This window comes from Camelus dromedarius, chromosome 5 (assembly GCF_036321535.1).
Source record: "Camelus dromedarius isolate mCamDro1 chromosome 5, mCamDro1.pat, whole genome shotgun sequence".
Classification (NCBI taxonomy): Eukaryota; Metazoa; Chordata; class Mammalia; order Artiodactyla; family Camelidae; genus Camelus; species Camelus dromedarius.
Window position 1 is genome coordinate 3,952,984 of NC_087440.1, and position 21,869 is coordinate 3,974,852.

General features: G+C 46.6%; 2 protein-coding genes across 2 annotated transcripts in view; one reads left to right on the forward strand and one right to left on the reverse strand.

Moving 5' to 3' along the window:
* PIAS1 (protein inhibitor of activated STAT 1) overlaps nt 1-9,542 on the forward strand; it is a 115,032-nt gene extending 105,490 nt beyond the window's left edge. The window contains exons 12-14 of the mRNA XM_010985125.3: nt 2,622-2,764; nt 4,662-4,699; nt 5,509-9,542. Coding sequence (XP_010983427.1) covers nt 2,622-2,764; nt 4,662-4,699; nt 5,509-5,802 — 475 coding nt within the window. The 3' untranslated portion in view covers nt 5,803-9,542. The remainder of the gene's footprint in view (nt 1-2,621; nt 2,765-4,661; nt 4,700-5,508) is intronic.
* A 2,415-nt stretch (nt 9,543-11,957) lies between these two features.
* CALML4 (calmodulin like 4) lies at nt 11,958-21,800 on the reverse strand. The gene is made up of 5 exons (XM_031452910.2): nt 21,525-21,800; nt 21,369-21,399; nt 16,780-16,920; nt 15,044-15,232; nt 11,958-12,266 (listed from the first exon to the last, which is right to left on the reverse strand). The coding sequence occupies exons 1-5, from the start codon at nt 21,657-21,659 to the stop codon at nt 12,169-12,171; spliced, it is 594 nt and encodes a 197-aa protein (XP_031308770.1). The 5' UTR covers nt 21,660-21,800; the 3' UTR covers nt 11,958-12,168.
* Between the last annotated feature and the right edge of the window lie 69 nt (nt 21,801-21,869).

The following is a 21,869-nucleotide window of genomic DNA, read 5'->3' on the forward strand; positions in this document are numbered from 1 at the left end:
AGTCTACAGAAGGCATCGTTACAGACTTCAAGGTTTAAGAGAGAAAGTTAACACCAGACCAAGAGCAGGCATTTCTGTGCTCTGAGTCGAATTATTTTCAGGCTTGATGTTGTTTGATGAGATAAAAAGATCTTCTATTTGAATATATGTGTGGTTACTTGAAAGGTGAAGTTGCAACAGTAAAAGAGCACAGCCATGATTAATGTCGCTCCTCTCGTTAGAGGGCTTTGTCTATTTCAGGACTCTTTATAATGCAACCAGACATACTCCACAGGTTGGTATTTTCACTCTAGAGTAGCTTATCTCCCCATACAGACTGAAATACAGGCACTGAAAGCAGTATCATTATTCTAAACAGAATGAATATTTAAACACTAATTCCACTTTGCATTCTCCTTTATTAACGTTCACCTCTGGCGAAAGCCTGCCTTGATGGCTGTTACCCAGCAAGCCTGACATCATCACTACAGCAGCTTTTATAAATCTGAGTGGGGAGAGAGCAAAAGTCAAATTACTGGAAGCTGGCATAGGTAGAACAAATACCTGTAGGATTTTGATTCTAAGATATTTTATATTTAATGTATATTTTAATATAGTATGACTACAAACATATTATTACTTTAAATGCCATAGTAGCCCCATTAAAAGATATTTCATAAATCTGGGTATAGAAATACTTAAATTAAGGATTAAATGCTGAGGCATTGTGCTGTACACCCGAAATCGACACAACATTGTAAACTGACTATAACTCAATTTTTTTACAAAAGGATTAAATGCATAATTATATCTGTTAATTCCACTCTTTAGAATATTGATGGTAGTCATATATATGTAAACATTTTTCCTTAAAGGAAATTTTTTGAGTGTTTAGAAATCTAATTTTTCTTCCTTGATTATTTGCTTTGCTGTTTCTCCAAAAATAGCTTGTTTATTATGTTTATAAAATTACATTAGATGCATTAACTACTTCCTGAGCTTCTCAGTGACTAATTGAGCCCAGGTAGAGTATTTGCAATTCCAGACCTTTCTCCATTTTCAGATAAAAATTTTCAGGTTCAGGTCACCTGAAGGTTTATGACATTTTTAGAATGGTAACACCATATTCAATACCAGTGGCTGGTTTACAGTAATGACTAGCCAGTAAATAGAAACCTAGACCCAGTGTGTTGTTTTACTGTGCAGTGTGAAGGTGGAAATGCGTCTTAGAACACTGCCACAAAATTGAAAGCAAAGGAGCCAGCCAGGAAATAGAAAGAGACAAACATCAGTAAATGGTAAAACATGTTGCTGTCTTTAGATGCTGAGCGTTTAGTATTCATCCAGAAGTCTCCTTTGCTGTTTGGTTTACCAAGGTGTTTCCAAAGACTAGCATTTCAGCTGCGTTTGTCTCTTGTGTAATCCCTTAGGCGTCGTCAGAGGAGATAGCTAATGGAAAATGATACTTTTTATAGATGTTAAGAGGTTTACCTTAAATTTCCTTTAGACAAAGCATTTTTATGAGGTGGAGGGGACTGTATGTTATGCTTCATACCCCATTCATAAAAATATGGTAGAAGGTTGTAACTAGAACTCTGTTCTTGGAAATCCAACCTTGACATCTTTTGAAATATTCTTTACCACTGTAACTGTATCTGCATACCCCGAGTACTTTACACGAAGTTTTAAAAGCAAACAACAGCCTCTTCCTACCTTCTTTTTTCTCTTTATTTTCTGTAACTTGTCTGTTAACCTCTTGCATGGTCGGGATACCATGTTTTCACTCAGGACTATTAGAATTCTTTCTTTTTCTTTTCAAAATCATTTCAGTTCTTCATTTTTCCTCTCTCTCTCCCCCTTTCTGCTTTCCCCTAATTTTTGGTAAAGCAAAAAAAGTTTAAACTACTCAGCTGCTTGAACTGTCACTCTATTGTTACAGAATCACTCTCTTTGTTCTTTCTTCTTTGTCCAGTTACACCTTCTCCCTTTAAAACCATTCCACCACCTCTTCATTTTGGAGCATCTCTACCCCTTGTCTTGCTGCCTTCATTCATTCAGAAGACCTTTTATGCAAACAGTGTGCTATTGACTATACTGAGCATTAGGTATACCAAAAAACAGTACCTAGTTTTTGTTCTCATAAATCTCACAAGTCTAGGCGCCAGCTGTTAACTCCTCCCTGCTCTCAGATTGCTGCATTCCCCTAGTCTTGTTTATATGTGTTTTCTTTGCAAGGATTTACCTGTACTTTTTACTAGCAAACCCTCTAGTGCTTTTTTAAAAAGATTTCAGAATTCTGTCTGCTGTAGTTACTTTTCACTTACGTCCCATTCAAGTGGCTCAGCCACGGCCTTCTCCCAACACCCTGAAAGTGTTGATGTTCTAAAGACAGCATGCGATTCATGAATGTTGGATGCCATTGCATCCTTCTCTTTGTCCCTGTGGCCTCTGCAAGATGCTAATAAGTATACAAATTATTTCCTAATAATTATGGTAGTCTAAACTATACACTGCTTTGCTTGTCTTTTGTTTTTTTATTCCCCCAGCACAAAAACTAGGACTCAATGTGAGATGCACCCCTTTTGTTAAACTTAAAATTTCAACTGACTCATGGAAATTTTGCAAACCTTTCCTTCTTCTAGCATATTAAGTCTTCCACATCAAGCATCTCCAGTGTCCCGCACGCCAAGCCTCCCTGCTGTAGACACAAGCTATATCAACACATCCCTCATCCAGGACTACAGACATCCTTTCCACATGACACCCATGCCTTATGACTTACAAGGTGAGTCACCAATTCTGTGTTGTCACACAGCGTTATGAATGCCTTTGATCTCTATAGTCTTCTTCTGGGTAAGTCTAAGGAAGAATTGGAAGATTGGGAAAAGAGGGGGCTGGATCTAGGAAACTGGGAGAAATATATACTGTGGTCATGAATAAATTCGAACGCAGTACCTTGTTTGTACCTTCATCAAGAGCCAGTGTTTTGCTACTAGTGGTGAAAACAGTGCAGTGATCTGTAGGTTTTGTGGGCTTCAGAGTATTCTGAGGTGGTTTTTTAATGACTTCCAGTATGTTGTTTTGAATTTTTATATTTGTGAAAATTATTTTTTGTTCCCTGAATCCAGTTACAACAATGCAGCAGGCATTGTGGGTAACTATATTGTACTATCTTTTAGATAATGTAGAATTGAGACATTGGAAAATTTTTAATTTTTCTTCCAGTGAACCTGATTCTTCTTTTAAAAGTAATTTGAAATGTCAGTGTGCTCATTTCTATGATGTATTTTGAGTTCATAACAATTGTTTACATTATCAAAAAGAATTACTAGGTCTCATACATCTTTGTAATTTAGTAATTTATATATTAGCCATATATAATCTTAGAACGTATTTTAAATTACAAAAAAACCACATATGCTCATTGTAGCAAATAAAATACAAAAATGTAAAGTAGAAGCTCCCCCCCCCCCCCTTCCCTACAGTAAGATTCAGGGTCATTGGCAAGGATTCTTGGGAGCTGAGATAGTTGAGTGGATTCTTAGTGATTGCTCTGAAAACCGTTTCAGCTTTGTCCAGTAGAACTTTCGGCAGTGAGGGAAATGTAATCTATACTGGCTAATACAGTAGCCACTAGCCACCTGTGGTCATCGAGCATTTAAAACATGGCTAGTGTGACTACAGGACTGAAGTTTTCATTTTACTTAATCTCAGTCAGTTTAAGTAGCCACATCGCATGGTTAGTGGCCACTCTGTTAGATAGTGCAGCCCTGTTTCTCACTCAGCCCACTGCTGACCTCACTGGCGAGGACCGCAGTGCTGTGCATTTGCAGGTCCTTATGCTGTAATCTGGTTCTAGTACAGACAGTGGATGAGTCCCAGGGTATTTGTGTTATTGTTGTATTTTTATTTCCATCTGCTTGTTGTACTTTTCCCCCAGTGTAGATATCACAACAAGACATTTTATTCATGTTGGTTTGCTTGCTCTTCACTGCGCTGCACACTGGGCGATGTGGACTAGAATGTGAGGTAGAAGGGATCGGCTTGCAGTGACCTCCTGGCAGCCAGGGATGAGAGCTGGTCCTTCTGGAATAGCCTCCCTGCCAGCAGTCGGACACCCCCTCAGATCTCTTCCCCCTCTTAAGTCACCCAGGAGTCCCTGAGTTACCATCTGGTACAGACAGTTGGGAAGTTGAGCGAATGTGAGAAAGAGAAAGAAAATCTGTTTTACGGCTTGCTTACCATCTTTCAACTTCAAACCTTCTCATCCACAAAATGAGGCCAAAAATAGTTACATACTTCATTAGGTGATTGTGAGTGATAAATTAGAATAGATTAAAAAGTTGCTTTACAGGAGTCAGTGAGAGCATTTGATGAAAAGCGCTGTGTCAGCTTAAGGGATCAATGTTAGATTTAACAGGGCCGCAGTGGCCCAAGTCCCACAAGTGGAGTCCCTGGGAGCGAAAATCATTGCTAAAGCTTGGCCTTCAGACTTCAGTAATCCAGAAGTGGGACAGACGTGAAACGTTCAGCTCAACTCTTTATGTTTAAATAAAATTCTAAATGAATTTTAGAATTAGCTTTTAAGATACTGTATTTGTTTTTGTAGTATTGGGGCATTTGGGAGGGGTTTTGTCCTTTTTTTTTTTTCTTTTTAACTAAAATAATTTTTTCTCCCACAGGATTAGATTTCTTTCCTTTCTTATCAGGAGACAATCAGGTATGTTATATGAAAAAAAAACTATTATTTTAATTCTACATTAAAATACTTCAACAGTATAGTATGTAGCCAAGAGAGGAAATTTCCTTAGAAAATTCATAGTAGTCATACCCATTTATTGTTACAGATTTAAAATTGTAAGTAATAGTTCCTTTGTTTCAGCTGCGCCTAAATATATAATAAAAACAGTGTCTATTTGTTGGTTTCCAGTGCTGTTTTATAAAGAAACAGGGCAGTCATATTGACTGATACATCGCTTGGCCAAGGATCTCCCAAAGAGGAAGAAAGTGGACTGTTCTCCATCCTGTAGCTTCTGAGCATTTGCCTATTTGGAAATAGCATTTTGAGAATTGCTTGCAATACAAGTTAAAACAAAAAACAGTAAAACAGATTTGCCCCCAGTTTCAGATACAAAAATGTCTTTTAAGATCAATGATGTGAAGGAGGGAGGGTATATATAGCTCAGTGGCAGAGTGCTGCTCAGCACACATGAGGACCTGGGCTCAATCCCCATGAAAACAAACAATAAATAGATAAATTACCTAATTACCTTCTCCCCCCAAAATTAAAAACAAAACAAAAAATTTAATTTTTTTAAAGAAGCTATTTCAATTTAAAAAAAAAACGATGTGATCATTACATAAGTTCATTTGCTTTTGCAAAACGGTAACTAAGTATTTCAGAAACACCAGGTACTCAGAATATATTAAATTTCAGACTTGGTCTTGCTGAGAAGAAAGCTGATTATTTATGAGTGTAACTAACTTTATTTCCTTATGTATTTTTCGGTCTCTCGTCTCCCTTCCCAGCATTATAACACCTCGCTCCTCGCCGCCGCCGCCGCCGCGGTCTCAGATGATCAAGACCTCTTACACTCGTCGCGGTTTTTCCCATATACCTCCTCCCAGATGTTCCTCGATCAGCTCAGCGCGGGCGGCAGCGCTTCTCTGCCCACCACCAACGGGAGCAGCAGCGGCAGCAACGGCAGCCTCGTGTCCTCCAGCAGCCTGCGGGAGAGCCACAGCCACGCCGTGGCCGGCAGGAGCGGCGCGGACACGGCGTCCATCTTCGGCATCATACCGGACATTATCTCGTTGGACTGATCCTTTTGCCCCTGCTGCTCCCGTCCCCACCCCAGATTAAATGAACTTGGCAGAAAGAGGAGAACTTTGTGCTATGTTTTACCTTATTCTGTTTGGAAAAGTACACAAGCGTGGTTTTTTTTTTTTTTTTTTCCTTTTTTTAGGGAAAAAAATTAAAAGAAATGTACAGAGAACAAAACTATATTTTCAGTTTTACTTTTGTATATAAATCTAAGACTGCCTGTCTGATAAAAATACTTGTAAAAAACAAAAAAAAAGGAAAGAAAAGAAAAAAAGAAAAAAAAACAAGTACCCACAAACCACCTTCAGTTCATTTTTTCTGGATTCTGAAGATTTTTTCCCCCCATCATTTGTCCTATGGTTTTGGTTTTATTTTACTTCAATGGCATTATTTTATTTGCAATAACAGAAAAGGAATTGCATGTATGAAGTTTTAAATTGTGGGCTTTTCTTTGTTGTGGGGAGGGGGCTGGGGAGGATAGTTTTAATTTCCATTTTCTAAAAATGACAGACTTGGATTCTGTTTGTGTGTGTGCATATTTCATCCAGCCTTAAGTTATAAATCTCATCTGTCCCACTGCATTCCCTGTGTATTTTCAGGACATAGCTTGTGGGTGTGTGCGTTCAGTGTGTGTCTGTGTGTATTCTTCTGTCATTACTGTTCCTTCTCCCGAGTTTGCATTCAGTTGATAAATCAGTTGCCTGCTTTTTTCAGAGTGCTTTGAAGGTCTTGAACTCACATACGAGCATCTTTATCAACTATCCCAATTGCATGTTCTCCATCACATGTTCTCTCTTATTTGCTAGACACCCCCTGAGAATGTGTTTCAGAGATGGGAGGAAACTGTCTGGTAAGGTAGGCTTAGCAGGTCTGTGAATAACACACTTTAGTCTAGTTATTCTGAATTTGGATTGCCAGTATTATGTATTTAAACCAAGTCTGTGAACACCTACTTTTTTTGGCCACAGGGTAAAAAGTTTTCGTATAAGATCTTGATACCAAAGTAGGAAGTTAAAGTAGCTTAGAAAGGCCCTGTTGGGTGTCTTGTGCAGCTGACAGAGGTAAGGCTACATCACCTCAAAAAAGACAAGACAGTCAGTCATCCTAAAAGTAACTTCTCTTCAGAAAATACAACACACCACACATGTCAGTTCGTAGAAATCCATCATCTGATAAACGAAATTCAAAATGGGCTTGACCCTTAGTCGCTTTTACTCTCTGGTTCTGAGCGTGCTTAGTTTCTTAGCCTAGTTATCTTGTTTTGTTTTGGTTTTTTCTTCACCTTTTAAAGACAAGCATGACATAGGAAAGTCACTTTTTTTTTTTTAAAGAATTCATGGATCAGTCTGATCTATTCTTATTAATAATGGAACATGTAAATATATTGAAAACTGTTTTTCAGGAGATGAGTGAGGGTTGGCGGGAAGGAAAAAGTGGTTCTACTTGTGTTCCAAAATTGTCATCAGAGAAGATAGTACGTTCTTCAGGTAATATCTGAAGGTGTCGAATATATTTTTTAGCTGATTGAAAGGTTTAACGGAAAAGGTAAAGAAGGGGCATAATGATTACCAGTTTTCCAGACTGGATTTTTATATCACAACCGTGTTAATGTTCTCAGAGTTGTTCTCAGAGTTGATGAAGGACCACCTTTGTGTATAAAATTGTCATTCTGAACCTTGCAGTGGTAACAAATTGACCTGCTTTAATCCAGTTAGAATTCAAGATGGCTGTGTCTTCAATTGTATGATAAAATTAATGGTTCACCTGACTGTGTGGCACCTAAAAATAATACCTGTTTTTGCAGCATCTCTCTGCCACTAAATTGTTGACTTGAATTTTGAAAAACAAGTTGGTATTGATATGTATATGTGTGTGTGTATATATGTATTTATAGACAAGTGTGTGTGAGTGACAAGTGAGTTATATAGTCTTCCCCTGCGCATGTGTATTCCACACATACATGGCTGAGTTACAGTCACTAAACGATTTGCAATTAAAAAAAAGTTCATTGTCACTTAAAACAAAATAGTTAAGTTTTTAAATGAATCTGGTGTAATGGTGAGTAAACACTTTAGAACTCTCATTGCCATGCTAACTTAGACTAATATCTAATAGTATTATAATTTGTGTCTAAATTCAGATTGGGATAGAAATTACTTAAATTGTGGGGAGTTGCCTCTTATTTCACATTGTAATAGGAAACTTTCTCTTAATTCAACTACCTAAGATAAAATGAATAGTTTTTTTGTTTTTTTTTTTTGTCGTCGTTAGTGGTCTCAAAATTCTGATCAATAACTTTGTGTCTGATGCTGAATTACAAACTCTTTGAATGATCCAGTTGAAAACCCGTCCCTCTACTTTCTTCAGCCCAGTTTTGGAAAGGGTTTATTTCCCTCAGCGTCCTGCATTCTACCAACCTAAGGGAAGAATAGGTAACAGGGAGAAATACATGTCTGTCTAGTGGCTTTGGTCATGTCTCCATAGGAGAAAGTAACCGTTTGGTTTGTCTTTTTATTTTAGTTCATTCCACTCTAAGGAGTCTGTTCCTTTCAGTTGTTAACTTTCTAAAACGTAGCAGTAGTGGTAGCAGTGACAGCTGTGGCCATCACTCCGTTGGTCTCATGGCCGATATTAGACTTTGATGGTTCATAGTAATTACTGGTAGGGTCATGCACTGCAGCTTTATCTTCTAAGTTAAAAAAAAAACAACCCACAGTCATTTCTTTTTTTCTTAGCCCACCATTACTCCCCCACCCTTGCTAACACTGACATGCTGTCTGTGGACAAGTAATAGTTCTCAGACTCTTTAGTCAAGTTGCCACCATCCCCCTTGCCTTGGTCATTTATAATAGGTGTGCACATGTTTGTATTTCTGTACAGTACTCTGTGTGTGTGTGTGTGTGTGTATACACGTGCACACACTCATCTTTGATAAAATAGCTGTTTGACTAGCAGGGTTGAAGTGGCTTTTAATTGTTTTGGGCATTATTGAACACATCTTTTTAAAACAATCTGGACCTTAACCATGCCACGCTCAGTTGACTAATTTATTTTGAGCATTAAAATTTTTCTACTTCTATTCTATTAACTTAGACATCACATTATTATTACTGACTCAGAAAATATTCACTTAAGCTTCTGAAAAATGTGATTTCTTGGCAGATTTTCCTTTGATTCAGATGTCTGAAACTGAATGAAAACATATCCCAATTTTAAATTACCAATTGTGGAAAGAACATTGTTTTTAAACAGCTCCAATTTTAAACACAGAAAACACTTCAAGATCTTCAGGCTTTAAAGCACATTGGAAATTATTTTAGTATGAATTTTGTTTTATCAATACATGTTGAATTCTGTTTTTTAATCAAAAGAAAACACAAAGCTTAGATTTCAGAAAGAGGGAGGGAGAGAAGAGCTGGTGGTCCCAGAGTGTGCTGCTGTTAATTGTTTAATTAACAAAGGGGAAAATGTATATAAACAGATATAAGAGTTACCATAAATTCCATGAACTTAAATCTGTGATTCATTGCCTTAAAACTTTCTCTCTTAGAATTTCCACACCGCATGCCAAACCAGTAAAATGGCTTTTAAAAATGTATAGTAGACCAATGTCAGTTTGTATAAAAGTACCAAGTGGAAAATATTTATTACATGCATTGGAAAAAAAATTGTTTACCTATTGAATGTTACCTGTTTATGTAGAGCTCTTTAGATGTAATAAAAGAAAAGCCTTCAGTTACTTTGTCTTCTGTAGAGTACACTGCTGGGTATACAAGGGGACAGTCCTTATGAGAAAAAAGTGACAATGCTTTGTGCTTCCAGAGCCCCTTTGATCCAGAGATTTCAAAGCATGACACGTTACTCGTTCTCTTGCAACATGCTTTGAGGTAAGTAATGAACATGCAGCCATCACTCCCCTTTCTTACTGAAATACGGCTTAGTTTTGTAATGAGCCACAGCATCTGTTTAGTTTTAAACCTGTTTAATTAATCTGCAGTTTGATTATTAAGAGCACCATGGCCTTTTTTTTGCAAACAATACTAGGTGCTAGGTAAACTAACTGGAATTTCAGGAATGAGCATGAAATCGGGCCATGGGGTAGGGTCAAGGCCTTCCCTGGGGTAGCGGTTTAAATCAGAACACATCGCAGACTCTGGGCGTCCTCCCCACGAACACCCTTCATCAGGAGCCCTGAGTCGGTGGACGCGAGCCCCAGCTTCCGGTGGCCCCCACACCGCACTTCTGGCAAGATACACTTCAGATTCCCGTTAGGCAAGTGAGATTAATAAAACTTGCTTTAAAACCATACAGGCGCCCTTCAGTGGCACCCAAAGACAAAGCTCTGGGGGAGCGCGCCCTCATTTATTACTGTAGCCCAGAACTTCCTTGTCCCATCCCACCTAAATCACAGATACCTGCTGTCTAATCCTTGGTATTCCAGATTGGCTGTGCAAGACTAACTTCCTGATGTCCGTGATGAGTGTAAAAAAGGAATGAGGAGCTTGGACCCTTGAGCCAAGCCTGAAAGTGAAATGTAACTGTTCTCCCTGGGTTGCCAACAGCCAGCCAGCCCTCAGGTGGATTTACCCTGAAGGTAATGAAGTTAAAGCACCGACCGGGGCCCCTCACTTGCTCTGGCCTCATCCAGGCTCCCGGGAGCAGCCCGAGGACTCCTGTGTTTCTACTGTAATATTCCTAAAGCAGGCTGCTGAATCAGAGAACCCCCAGACCCCATAGAACGTAGATCTGCCCCCCGCACCGTGTGAACCTGGGGTTCCCAGCTAGACAGAGTTACCTACTTGGTGTTTAATTGTCCACTGACTGCCTGCTCCCCACAAAACTCCCCCCTGCAGCTCTGAGGGGTTCCTCCCCACTCCCACAGGCGGCTACACTGTTGGGGAAATGAGAGCCGCTCTCCTTTCTCAGGACCTCTGTTTGGTCTAAAGTCACAGAGCATCAGGGGATAGTTGTACCAAGACTGTCTTGTCCCCTGCAGTTTCCCTTGTGCCTGGCCCTTAGCTCAGTGTCCTGTGTAAACCACCCAAAAGACACACCTCCCTCTTAATTTGTTTTCCTTTGCTTTAGCCACTGAGGCGCCATTAGACAAAGCCACAGCCCTGAGAGCCCAATTTTGATACATATAAGGATGAAAATCCCTGCACTTAGAGCTCTACCCTGCTCCCCCCTCAACATGCCAGTGTGTGCCTCTAGCCCTTTTTAGGGCTGTGCTGACGCCAGCAGTGTGGCCACAAATTTGATGAGCGCACAGGCAGCACCAGCCTGGCACCTCCTGGCTACATAACTAACTTAAAAGCCACTTGAGCTGGAAAAGCTCCCGGCCAGACCAGTACCCCTCCTGTGTCCTGATCTCTTGCTGAGTCACGGCCATGGCCTCTTCCATCCCCTTATTTACTGTCTGTTAGTCCTGGGGAAATGGCTTAAAGCCACGATCAATTTGGCCCACTTACCTAGTCCCATAAACCTCCCTGATAACCGGCCAGGGGAGAGCGCGAAACTCTGACAGACGCATCACGGGTCTTCTCAAGCTCTGCTAGGCTTCGGGAGTGGAACTCGTCACACCTGGGTTCCTCTGGTGAGGGGCGTAAAGGTGGGTCACTCTCGCCAGGGTTAAGCCGAGGCTTTGTTTTAACCTGAGTGCTTTCACCTTGTCCTGCTTGTAAGTGAACATCCTGAACTCCACCGCTGTGCCTTGGGAATAAGGATTTCTAAGTGGCCCTGTGGTGCTGCAGGAAATGTTGCCATAGTTTGAGCTCTCTGCCTGTTGCTATTTCTCAGCTAGCACTGGCTTTATCTTGGAAATGTGGAAGATGGTTCCAGCACCCAGATGCAGATTAGTGTCTTTTGGTAAACTGCCCTTTTTTTTTTTTTAGGAGAAGCACTATCATGGCAACTCAGGGTTGCACAGGACTTTACAGTTTGCAGAGGCATGTTCAGATCATCTCAGACCCATCCTCAACAGGCTCCATGCAGTAAGAAGTAGGAATCCAACTTCAGTGAGGATCCTAAGGCTTTAAAGATGAAACGATGTCCCCAAAGCCACACGGCTGGGAGGTGGCAGAGTCAGGACTGGAACCCTGGCCCAACTTCAAACCATAGGCTCTTTCCATGCTGTCAAGGGCTCCACTAATGGTAGTTATTAAAATCAATAAAAATATTTTATTAAAGACGCATGAATACCATAACTGAAATCATTCATTTTCCTTGTTAAGTCACCCTCTGTGTAGTCAGGGACGTCATCTTGCTGTGTTTGCCATCCCCTTAGCATGACAGGAACACTTTCCTTGTTAAAAATTCATCAGTCTGAGTTTTCAGGCCCAGGGGAGGCTCTCTGGCCTCCTCCTTAGTCAGTAGTCCTGCACAGGAATGGTGATCTTGTGGATAAATTCATCATACTTCACTTTGCCGTTTGGTTCGATACCTGCTTCTCTGAAAAGATCGTCCACTGCAATAAATCACATGAATTTTTCAGTTTGGCTCCAGTGTTACGTTCTAGGACATCCAGTTCTTGGGGGCTGGGGCTCCCCAGAGGTCTTCCCTGAGCATCCAATTGACTGTTCTCGTAGACTGGGAGGTAAACCAGTGAACAGAACAGGACAATCCACCCCCTGCCTCTTGGAGACCACGGATTCAATTTTGGCTTAATCAAGTTTTTTTTGTTTGTTTGTTTTTGTTTTTTTTGGCAGGGGCCAGGGTAGGGAGGCATACTGGTAAGGAGTCAGACCCTGAGGCCACTTTTTGCCTTTTTTTTTTTTTTTCCCTTTTATTTTCCCCTTCTTCAGAAAATACCTGACCCCTGTGCCAATATTTCCAGAAAACTTTGGCATGAATTTTACCTTCCTTCAGCCCCTGCAGACCAGATGCCCACTGCAGCTCCATCCTGGGCCCCCCGAGCCCAGACTTTGGCCTGCCTGTCCTTCCAAATCGACACCCCCCACCCCAAGAGGGGACCTGGTGACAAGTGGTACCTGCCACCATCATCTTTTTTTTAAAGTGTGTTTGGAGGGTGAGGATAGGATAAGAAAATAAACTGAACTGTGCCTGAAGCTCAAAGCCTACAAAACTGCCATTGTTCTCTGACATTGCTCAAAAAAACAAAAAACAAAAAAAACACTTACTTGCTTCTTCTGGTTCTGGATTCCTAGGATAAAATACTAGCTTGTCCCAGGCTTTGACAAGAGCCATTTCAGCTTACACTTCTCTGCGGTGGCCTCTCAGAACCATTCTCACCCTCTTATAAAACTGTCTCCCTGCCCCACGTCAACTTCCCCAGCCCACGACGGCCCCGACCTAACGCTGCGCAGTCAGGAAGGGTCCTGTGACTTCCTGCCTCGCCGTCCTCCTCCAAAACGTAATTACTGTGCTCTGTGCCTAAGCTGATAGTACTGTGAGTATTTTTAGAACATTGAGACTGTAATTTATCTTGTTTCATGCAGAAGCTTCTACCCGTCAACCAGTTGGTTAAACCTGTCCCAGGGGACAGGGCCCAACACCAGCTCCGGTGCCAAACACGTGGCCCCCAGCTGCCCAGAAGAGGGGCAGCTACAGTCCGACGCTGCTTCCTGGGGAACTCGGCGGCTCCCTGCAAGCCCGTGAGGAACTGGGGTCCCGGAGTCGGCCTGGCCCAGGCCTCGGGCGGGAGGCCTCCCTGCAGCCGTCTCCAGCTGCTCCCAGGATGCTTCCGTAATAAAACAAGCTTTTCCTTCAGCCACCCAGGGTAAGGGAGTTTTTCTTCTAGTATCACCTTTCCTGTCTTCCACAGCAAGAGGCAGGGACATCGGTCGCCCTGCTTGGCTGGAACACGTCGCCAGTTTCCTTGAAATGTTTCTCCTACTCCATCAACAAATGAGAGGCGTGTTCTAATTTGGGGGCTGCAGTAGCGCTGCAGACAGATCATTAAACCCTAAGAATTAAGGCCCCTGCTGGCCCTCTCTGCTAACACCCTACCCGGTACCTAAAAGGCCAAGCAGTGTCCTCAGAGCCTGGGAGGGAAGGAGAGCCGCGGTTCCCTGTGCACAGTAAAGCAGCCGCAATGAAAGGCAAGATCATGAGAGCTGCCAGCCTGAAAAAGCGAGGGACGCGCCATCTGCCTTCGGTAGCACTATTTTTACATGCTTTGCGCTGTGCCTTTGTGACTGCAGATAAAATCTCAGCAGACTGCTTTATAGAATGTTAGTTCTTGGAAGAAAGGACCTGAGGGGTTGTCTATTGTAACCTCGTTTCCCAACAAGGAAACTGAGGAGGGTGAGAGAGGTTTAGAAACTCATCTGAGGTCCCCCAGAAGGAAGGGGAGCCAGGATTCAAGTCTCATTCAAACTGCACCCTTACAAATCCTCCGTTGGTTTGTTGTGATTTAACCAAAAGCTAAATAAAGGCCCATCATTATTGAAGCCTTTTTCCTCCATCCAGTGTGTCCAAGCCCGGCCCCTCCTGCCCCAATCACAGGCGAAGCCAGTGGCCTAACTAGAATCTCAGCTTCTGGGGTTGGTGGCTGTGGACGCTGGCAGCAACCCAGGATGGCTGCCGTGGCCGGGCCCCGGGCCCCGCCAGGCAGGCAGGCAGGCAGGCTGGGGGACGCCAGCAAAGGCCCCAGCAGCAAGGTCACCCTTATCACATACATCGGGCTTTCCCAGAAGCCCCAGGCCCCTGGTCCTGCTCTGGGGCAGGAAAGCATGGACGGCGTGAGGCAAAGGCCACCGCACACACACCCCCTTCTCAGTGCTGGCTGAATCGTGACAAGGGAATAGTAGCATCTCAATTTAGAAATTCTTGGCAACAGTAGCAGCTTCAGGCAACAGCTGTGTTGATTGAGAGAGCCTGAGGGGGGCAGGGGTAATGTCACAGACCTGCATTTGGCTCCCAGCCCTGCTACTCACCAGCCACTCATGGCACCTGTTTCTTTCATCAGAAGGCGGGGGGCACCAAATGAAGGGCCACAGTGAAAGCTCAACATGGGGTGATGCCCAAGTTAATCCTAGCCAGTTCCCCGGGGCCTTCCCTACACCCTGGGCCAACCTCTCCCCTGTCACCCCCCAGGCCCCCGCGTTCTGCCCCAGGCTCTACTCCAGAGTTCAAACTCAACACCTAGTCACAACCTTCTGGGCATCCATCAAATGCAGCGCCTATGCACCACGGGTGGCAAGGATTGGGTTTTGGTGCCCTTCCCCTAACTCCCTAATCCTTTCCCACTGCTGGGAGAGAGGGAACGAATGAGGCCATTACCTTCCTTGTGGGTCAGCTTCTCTCCTAGTTTCGTGAGTTTTGACCGCAGCTCAGACGCCATGATGTAGCCTTTCTTCTCCTTGTCCGCCATCAACATGGCCAAAAGAATCTCCTTCTTTGGATCCTCTTGTTTTATTTGCATGTGCATCATGGTCAGGAAAGTAGAGAAATCCAGCTCTCCATTTCTGTCTAGGAAACCCCCAAAGTAGCGGAGTAAGCAAGGAGGAAAGCATCCTCGTGGGGAAGCCAGCTGGTCTCCGGCCCCAGCCTGCATGGCCAGCTCGGGGGCGACCTAACTCAGAAAGAGCCGTGATGGTGGTAGTGGTCATGGGGAAGCGGATGCAGTCTGCCCTGCTAAGCTCCCACCATGGATGTGCCTCACTGAATCCTCCCAACAATGCTTAGTGACTACGGTTCTCATTTTGCTCACTAAGGAGACAGAAGCTTACAGCGTGGAGTCACCTCAAAGCAGTGGCAGGACCAGGATGAAGCACCATCTCCTCTGCTCCCTTCTGGATGCTCCTCTCCTGCCTGCACTGGAAGGAAGTGCACCATCGTGTCCACCCCTTCTCGACAGCCACCGCGGCACATCCACAAAGATGGACAGGTGACCCGCACCTGTGGCCTCAGCCTCTGTCCCACCTGGGCTGCGCACCTGCCTTTCCCCTCACTGCAGCCTGCCCACGCCCCTCTTCCAAGCGGGCCTGGGGACCCCAGCCCTGGCTCTAGCTGGGCTGCAGTGGCAGGAAACTGGAACTGCCCCGACCACCACTTCCTGTTTGGAGGAGACAAAAACCAAAGGAAACCACCACCCCGTCGGAAGTGGAAACAGGGACCCTTAGCACCGGGCTCGAGGTGGCGCAGCCTGGCCTGCCCCAGGACGGGCTCCGGGCGCTGCAGCAGGAGCCCTCAGTGCGACCTCAGGACGACCCCAGCAGGGGGTGGTTCCCCATGTGAGAGATGAGGAGACCGAGGCCCAGGCGGGCTCCTGAGCAAGTGTTCTTTCCAAGCCACCCCTTCCTCTTTCCTCCCTGAGTGTCCAGCTACCGATGCCAACAGCTGTCCCGGCCTCTGCCACCCCTCCCTCTTTTTCTTTATACAAAATAAAACTTGTTTCTGGTTGTAGAAGTCCTGTATGTTCCCACTGTCAAAAATACAGGAAACAATAAATAAAGGGAATGAAAATCACCCATAACTCCATTACCAGAGCCGCTTGCTAACGTCTTGGGTGGGTCTTCCTCCATTTTTTTCCTCCTAGTTTTGCCCAGTTTTTAGGAGGTTGGTGTTGGAAATGCGAAGAATTGGGTTCCAAGCCTGATTCCACCACTGGCTTCAACACTCAGCCAGGTTGCCTCCTGGGCCCTGGACTTTGATCTTTATCTGTGAGACAGGCTAGGATACAGCCTCCTTCATCGAGTTGTTGAGCTAAGCACACGACAGATACTCAGCAACGAGACACTGTTCTATCAGAACGACACTGTGGTCACCGTCAGCACTGTCTGGACCACAGGTCTGTGATCACCTCGTTGGAATGCTTAGAGCCCTCCATCCTCAGAGGTGGGGTGTCACCAGTTGCTGTGAGGACTCAAGGAAGCCCACGTGGTCCACAGCCACCACCTGCCCCTCAAACTTCTGAGCTGTTCACACCCCCACCCGCCGGGCCCCTCCCCAGGACCACAGCCGCAGGACTCAGGGCCCACCCCCCAGCCCAGACTCCTCCCTCCCGGCTCACTCACCTATCCCGTGCGTCTGCAGGTGCCTCTGCACCTCCCCGGGCGTCGGGCTGGCCCCCAGGCACCTCATCACCATCAGGAGGTCAGTGGCTTTTATCTTCCCCCGCTGCTGCTTGTCGTACAGGGAGAAGCATTCCTTGTACTCTGCCGGAGCCCAGCAGGGAGGGTCAGGAGCTCTCCTCCACCATCCACCCCCCCCCCCACGCCCTCTCTCCCCTCTCCCTCCACTCCCCTCACCCCACCCCCGGCTTCCCAGAGTGGCCAGATGCAGGCAGGGAAAATACAGGGGCTGCTAAGGTAAACTGAATTTCAGGTAAACAAATGAAAACATGCTTAGTCTAAGTCCCAAATTTTGCAGGGGATGTAAGTATAAAGGTATTGGTCGTCTATCTGAAATTCACATTGAGCCGAGTCCTGTATTTTATCTGTCAAACCTTAACTCCTCCCTCTCCTGACTTCCCTTCTGCCTCCTTCCCTCTCACAGCTGCCTAAAACCATAGACAAGCTCTCTCACTCTCCAGGGCCAGCACAGGGAGACCGGGGGCCCACAGCAGGGCCACCCAGACTCCCAGGGGACCTTGGCCAAGACAGCTGACGTGGGGAACCAGGGACAATAATGCCTCTGGGTTACTGGGAGGGCCAGCAATCCCCTCTGGGAAGGCCTGGCAGAGGCAGGCACTCCCACGTGGTGACAGTTATCACAACGGTGGGTGCTTCTGAGTCCCCTGCTCCAGCCTCTGGCCTCCAGGCTGCGCTCTCCAGCTGCCCCCCGACACAGACCCTGGTCCTGTTCCTCAAGAGGCACTCACTGCTGGGAAGCCCCCCCCACCCCAGGCTGTGGCGAGATCCTGCTTGCTGCTCTCCCCTGCAGGAGGTGAGGCGGCTGCCCGAGGGAAGATCTCCAGATCCACAGCCCCCAGCCCTGGAGGCTCAGTGAGGCCAGCCCCTCACAGAGGTTCTGACTAGAGGGTGAGAGTGGGGTTCTCGCCAGAACTGGTCAAAAGCTCCAATCCCAGAGTCCCATGGGGTGGCGCCACCTGGGAAAACGCAGGGCCCTGGGGTGGCCTTCTCAGCACCTTGCTCCTTCCCATGTCTCAGGTCACCCAGCTAGTTCCTTAGAAGCCTGGACCTTAAGTGGCTCCTTAGCTGATAACGACAAAAGCAACAGCAGCAGCTCATGCTGAGGAACACTTTACCCCCAGGCCGTCACCACGACCCTGTGATCTGGGACCTTGGTGGTTCCCATCCTGCAGATGGGGCCAGGAAGCTCAGAGCAGCAAGGCCTGGGATCCCCTGGGATCCCCACTGCCAGGCAGCAGCCACCAGGGGGGCAGCAGAGCAGGCGAGCCAGCAGAAGGGAGCCCCCCTCCCCCGCCCCCCTGGCCCAGGCCTGGGGCCCTTTCATGTTCCCTAATTAAGGCCTCTTCTGCTAACCCAGGATTTCAGGGAGGTTGCTAATAAAAGACAGGCCAGCCAGTGGGGGTTTAGGGACAATTAGCTGCTTTTGTTCCTATGGAGAGGTTGAAAGGGAACTTCCCACCCTCTCAGAACTTTCCAGAGCCTGGGCTGCTGGAGGGGCAGACCACCACAGGACCCGGGGGCAGGGGCTGGAGTGGCCCAGGCCACGCAGGGCCAGAGCCTGACCTAACCCCACCTCTGGTTCCCGCAAAACCTTAATTCCCTCCCAGAGGGCCCAGTGACAGAGAGGTTAGGGACAGAGGGGACGGCCCTGTAGGCAGGGCTCCGACCCAGGTCTCCCCCGCCACCATGCCCCTCTTCGGGCCCTCTCTTGGCCACCCCACCTTGTCTTCGGTCTGAGTTTGCCTCTGCACAAGGGGCTGCAGATAGAAGGCTCGCTGCCTTCCTGAGACGTCCTGCTATCAGAGTTGTCCCCATCTGGCCGGGGCCTGAAGGCGGTCGTCACATTCTTGGGGCCTGGAATGGGCCAGGCTCTACAGATGGGCAAACTGCCCCCGCCACCTGCCCTGCACCATGGAGACCCGCGGTCCCTGGTATCAGCAGGGCCAGGTCAGACAGGGGCCCATCTCCTAACAGTTACATGAAATGTACATAAAGTGTGTTCTGTCTTCCTGCCTTTAATGACCTGGGAGGCCAGATCTGAACTGGGAGTCCCGTGCTGGAAACAACGGGGCTCTTCTGCCCCCTCCCCAGCTCCCCGACGACCACCGCCTGCCTTCTATTGGGCTGCTGTGGTCACTGCTGTGTATTTTTTTCCCACTTCTTCCCCTTAATGGAGGCACTGGGGATTGAACCCCGGACTTCCTGCATACCAAGCATGAACTGTACGACTGAGACATACCCCTCCATCTCGATTCTTCATTGATTTCCGCTTGGAGGTGGTACCAGGGATTGAACCCGGGACCTCCTGGGTGCTGAGCTATACCCTTCCCCCTCGATTGCTGTATTTTGAATGCCTGGAACTAGGCTGCCACCAAGAAAAGGCTCACAGTTGCTGAATGAAAGAATGAATCGGGTTAAAGAAATTGGATTAAAAAATCTCCTTCAGGTTTTTTCCCTTTGAAAATACAAATGCCCTGAGGCCAGAAAGAATTTCCCCAGGGCCTAGGATAACACACCAGTTGCGTGTTGGCGAAGGTAACAACCGGTTCTGATGACGTATGTATAGAGTTTGCTATAAATTTTATAACCTTAAGGATGTGTAGCGCACAATTTACAAATAAAATATGCAATACTCTTGATTGTAAATTCCATCTAGCCAACTGATTATCACAAGTGAGTTTTGCAGGTATATATAGGATAAACAAGTTTATACTGTATAGTACAGGGAAATAAATTCAAGATCTCGTAGTAGCTCACGGTGAAAAATATGAAAATGAATATATTCATGTATGACTGAAAAATTGTGCTGTACACCAGAAATTGATACATTGTAAACTGACTATAACTCAATAAAAAACAAAAAAACAAGTGAGTTTTGCCAGCTTTTACAGCCACTGCCAACCTAGTTTCGATTTACCCACGACAAGCGAGGTTGCATGCCAGTGAATGCAACTTTTCCCAATGACTGTATTGTCATTAAGTCTGATGAGTGATCTTCTATTAAACTATCGCTCACCCTTGTGCAAATTACATTCATTAAACTGAAATCTCTCTCACATCTTCAGCACTATTGATTGCAGTACAGCTATCTTAATTTTTTTTTTTTGGTAGAGATGGAGGGGTTCTATGATCTTCCGTTATTTAATAATGGCTGATTTTAACAACCAGGTCAGAAAATTTCTTAAACTGCACTACCTGGCTGGAGCTAGATGACCCCAGAGAACATCTGGGTGCCTCCCGGGCTGCACCAGGCCTAGTGTCAGGTGCATGACTCGCATTACCCTCTGTCTCTCCCTCACAGCAGCCTGGTGAGGTAGTGTCATTATCCCACTTCACAGATGAGAAAACTGAGGCTTAGAAGTGACTGGACCCAAGGTCCACTGCCTCCAAGGTGGTCCCTGGTCTTCCCATTCCATCAGGCCACCCCGTCCAGTCTTTTCACTCATTCATTCAACATTTGTGGCCACTTTGTGTCAGACACTGGGATACAAGAGGAAGCTTACCTTCTTCCCTTCTAGACGATTCTGAGGCCCCAGAGGGAGGGTCAGTGTGCCTCAGAACCAGGTGTTGGTGGGGGGATGCTAAGGCTGACAGCGGGACTCCAGTCCCGAGACCCATCAAGTCTTGCCTTGAGAGCTGGGCAAGAGAGGCCCGTGCCCTGAGCCTTGCATTTGCAAAGTCCCTGCTCTGGAACCCCTTTTGGGAGTGAGGGTATCATGGAGCCTACAACCTACCCACCCACCTACAATCCCTTCTGCACCAAGCTTCTGGTACCCAGAACTCTGGAATCCCTGCCCAGGTAACCCTCCGTTCACCTCCAGGGCCTGCAGGACCCTACCTGAATTTGGCCGAGCCTCACCTGCCAGGCCTGGGCCATGAGTTCTGTGTAACCCAATTCTTTCTGCTTGGCCTTTGTGGAAACAGCCATGCTCCGTGGGAAACTGAAGCCTGCTGGGGGCCGGCAGGTCAGGGCACTCGGGGAAGAAAGTGCTCCAAACACCAAAACTAGGCTTGGTGTCAGGGCAGAGGGGAACTCAGAGACCACTGGAGCTGACCCCTCCGCTTGACAGATGGGGGGCCTGAGGCCCAGAGAGTGAAAGCCTCCTGCCCACTAGTGAAGACCTGGGCCCTTTGCTCTTTCTCAGCGGGCTACAAAGCCCCCTTCTCTGGCTGGGCCCTTCACTGGCAGCTGGCAGCATCTATCTGTCCATCCCGTCTCCCCTTCCAGCTAACAGGTTCTGGAGGAAAACCTAGTGAGGCTCGCTCCTAACACTCCCTTTTTCTAAGTCACATTGAGAAGTGTCCTAGTGACCCGTCTTACCTCTAAGTCCTGCCGCCACCTGCCCCAGGCAGCCGCCTCCCCTGCGGCCCCGACCCCCCTTGCCCGTGGGTGGGCCCAGCTCCCCCACCAGCCTCCTCCTTTCCTGGCAACAAAAAGTGATCAGAGCAAATTGCCTAATGAGCCTCACATTTTGCTGTGAGTTGCTAATGAAAGTGGAAACCCAACCTACCATTAATTTGGTCCTGGGAAAAAAACTTGGCCTGCAGCAGAGAGAAGAAGGCAGTTAGGGAGGGACCCCACGAAAGCCCCACCCCATCCCACCCCGCTTCCCCTCCACCTCCTAAGCCCCGGGCAGCCCGGCCAGGGCACACAGACCCTCACGCACCATCTCGAGGCCTCCGGCTGCCACCCGCCGGCTCACCGCTCCCAGAACTGCCCTCTCGTTCCCTTTCCTCCCGGCTTCAAGTCGAAAGTCCGCCAAGCTGGGCGGAGGCCCGGGTAACAAATCCGCCGCTGCCATGGAGACCAGGCGCGACGCCAGGGGTCAGATTCCAGCTCCCGCGCACTGCTGATGCCCCGGCCTGCCTGGGCCCGGAGGCAGCTGGGATTTGGAGAAAACGAGGCTGCATGAGGGCTTCCCCGGCACCGGGAGGCTGATGCTCTGTAGCCCAAGGACAGACGCTGCTGTTCGTTCCTGGAGCCCCCTGCGGACACTCAGAAGGGGGGTCAA

What these genes read in the sequence shown, in the direction of transcription:
- CALML4 (XM_031452910.2), bottom strand. Translation starts at nt 21,659, where the DNA reads ATGGCAGCGGCGGATTTGTTACCCGGGCCTCCGCCCAGCTTGGCGGAC. An exon ending in TTCCCAGGACCAAATTAATG is followed by an intron (nt 16,921 to 21,368) that starts GTAGGTTGGGTT and finishes GGGCTCCGGCAG; the next exon opens with AGTACAAGGAATGCTTCTCC. An exon ending in CCTGCAGACGCACGGGATAG is followed by an intron (nt 15,233 to 16,779) that starts GTGAGTGAGCCG and finishes GGGGTTTCCTAG; the next exon opens with ACAGAAATGGAGAGCTGGAT.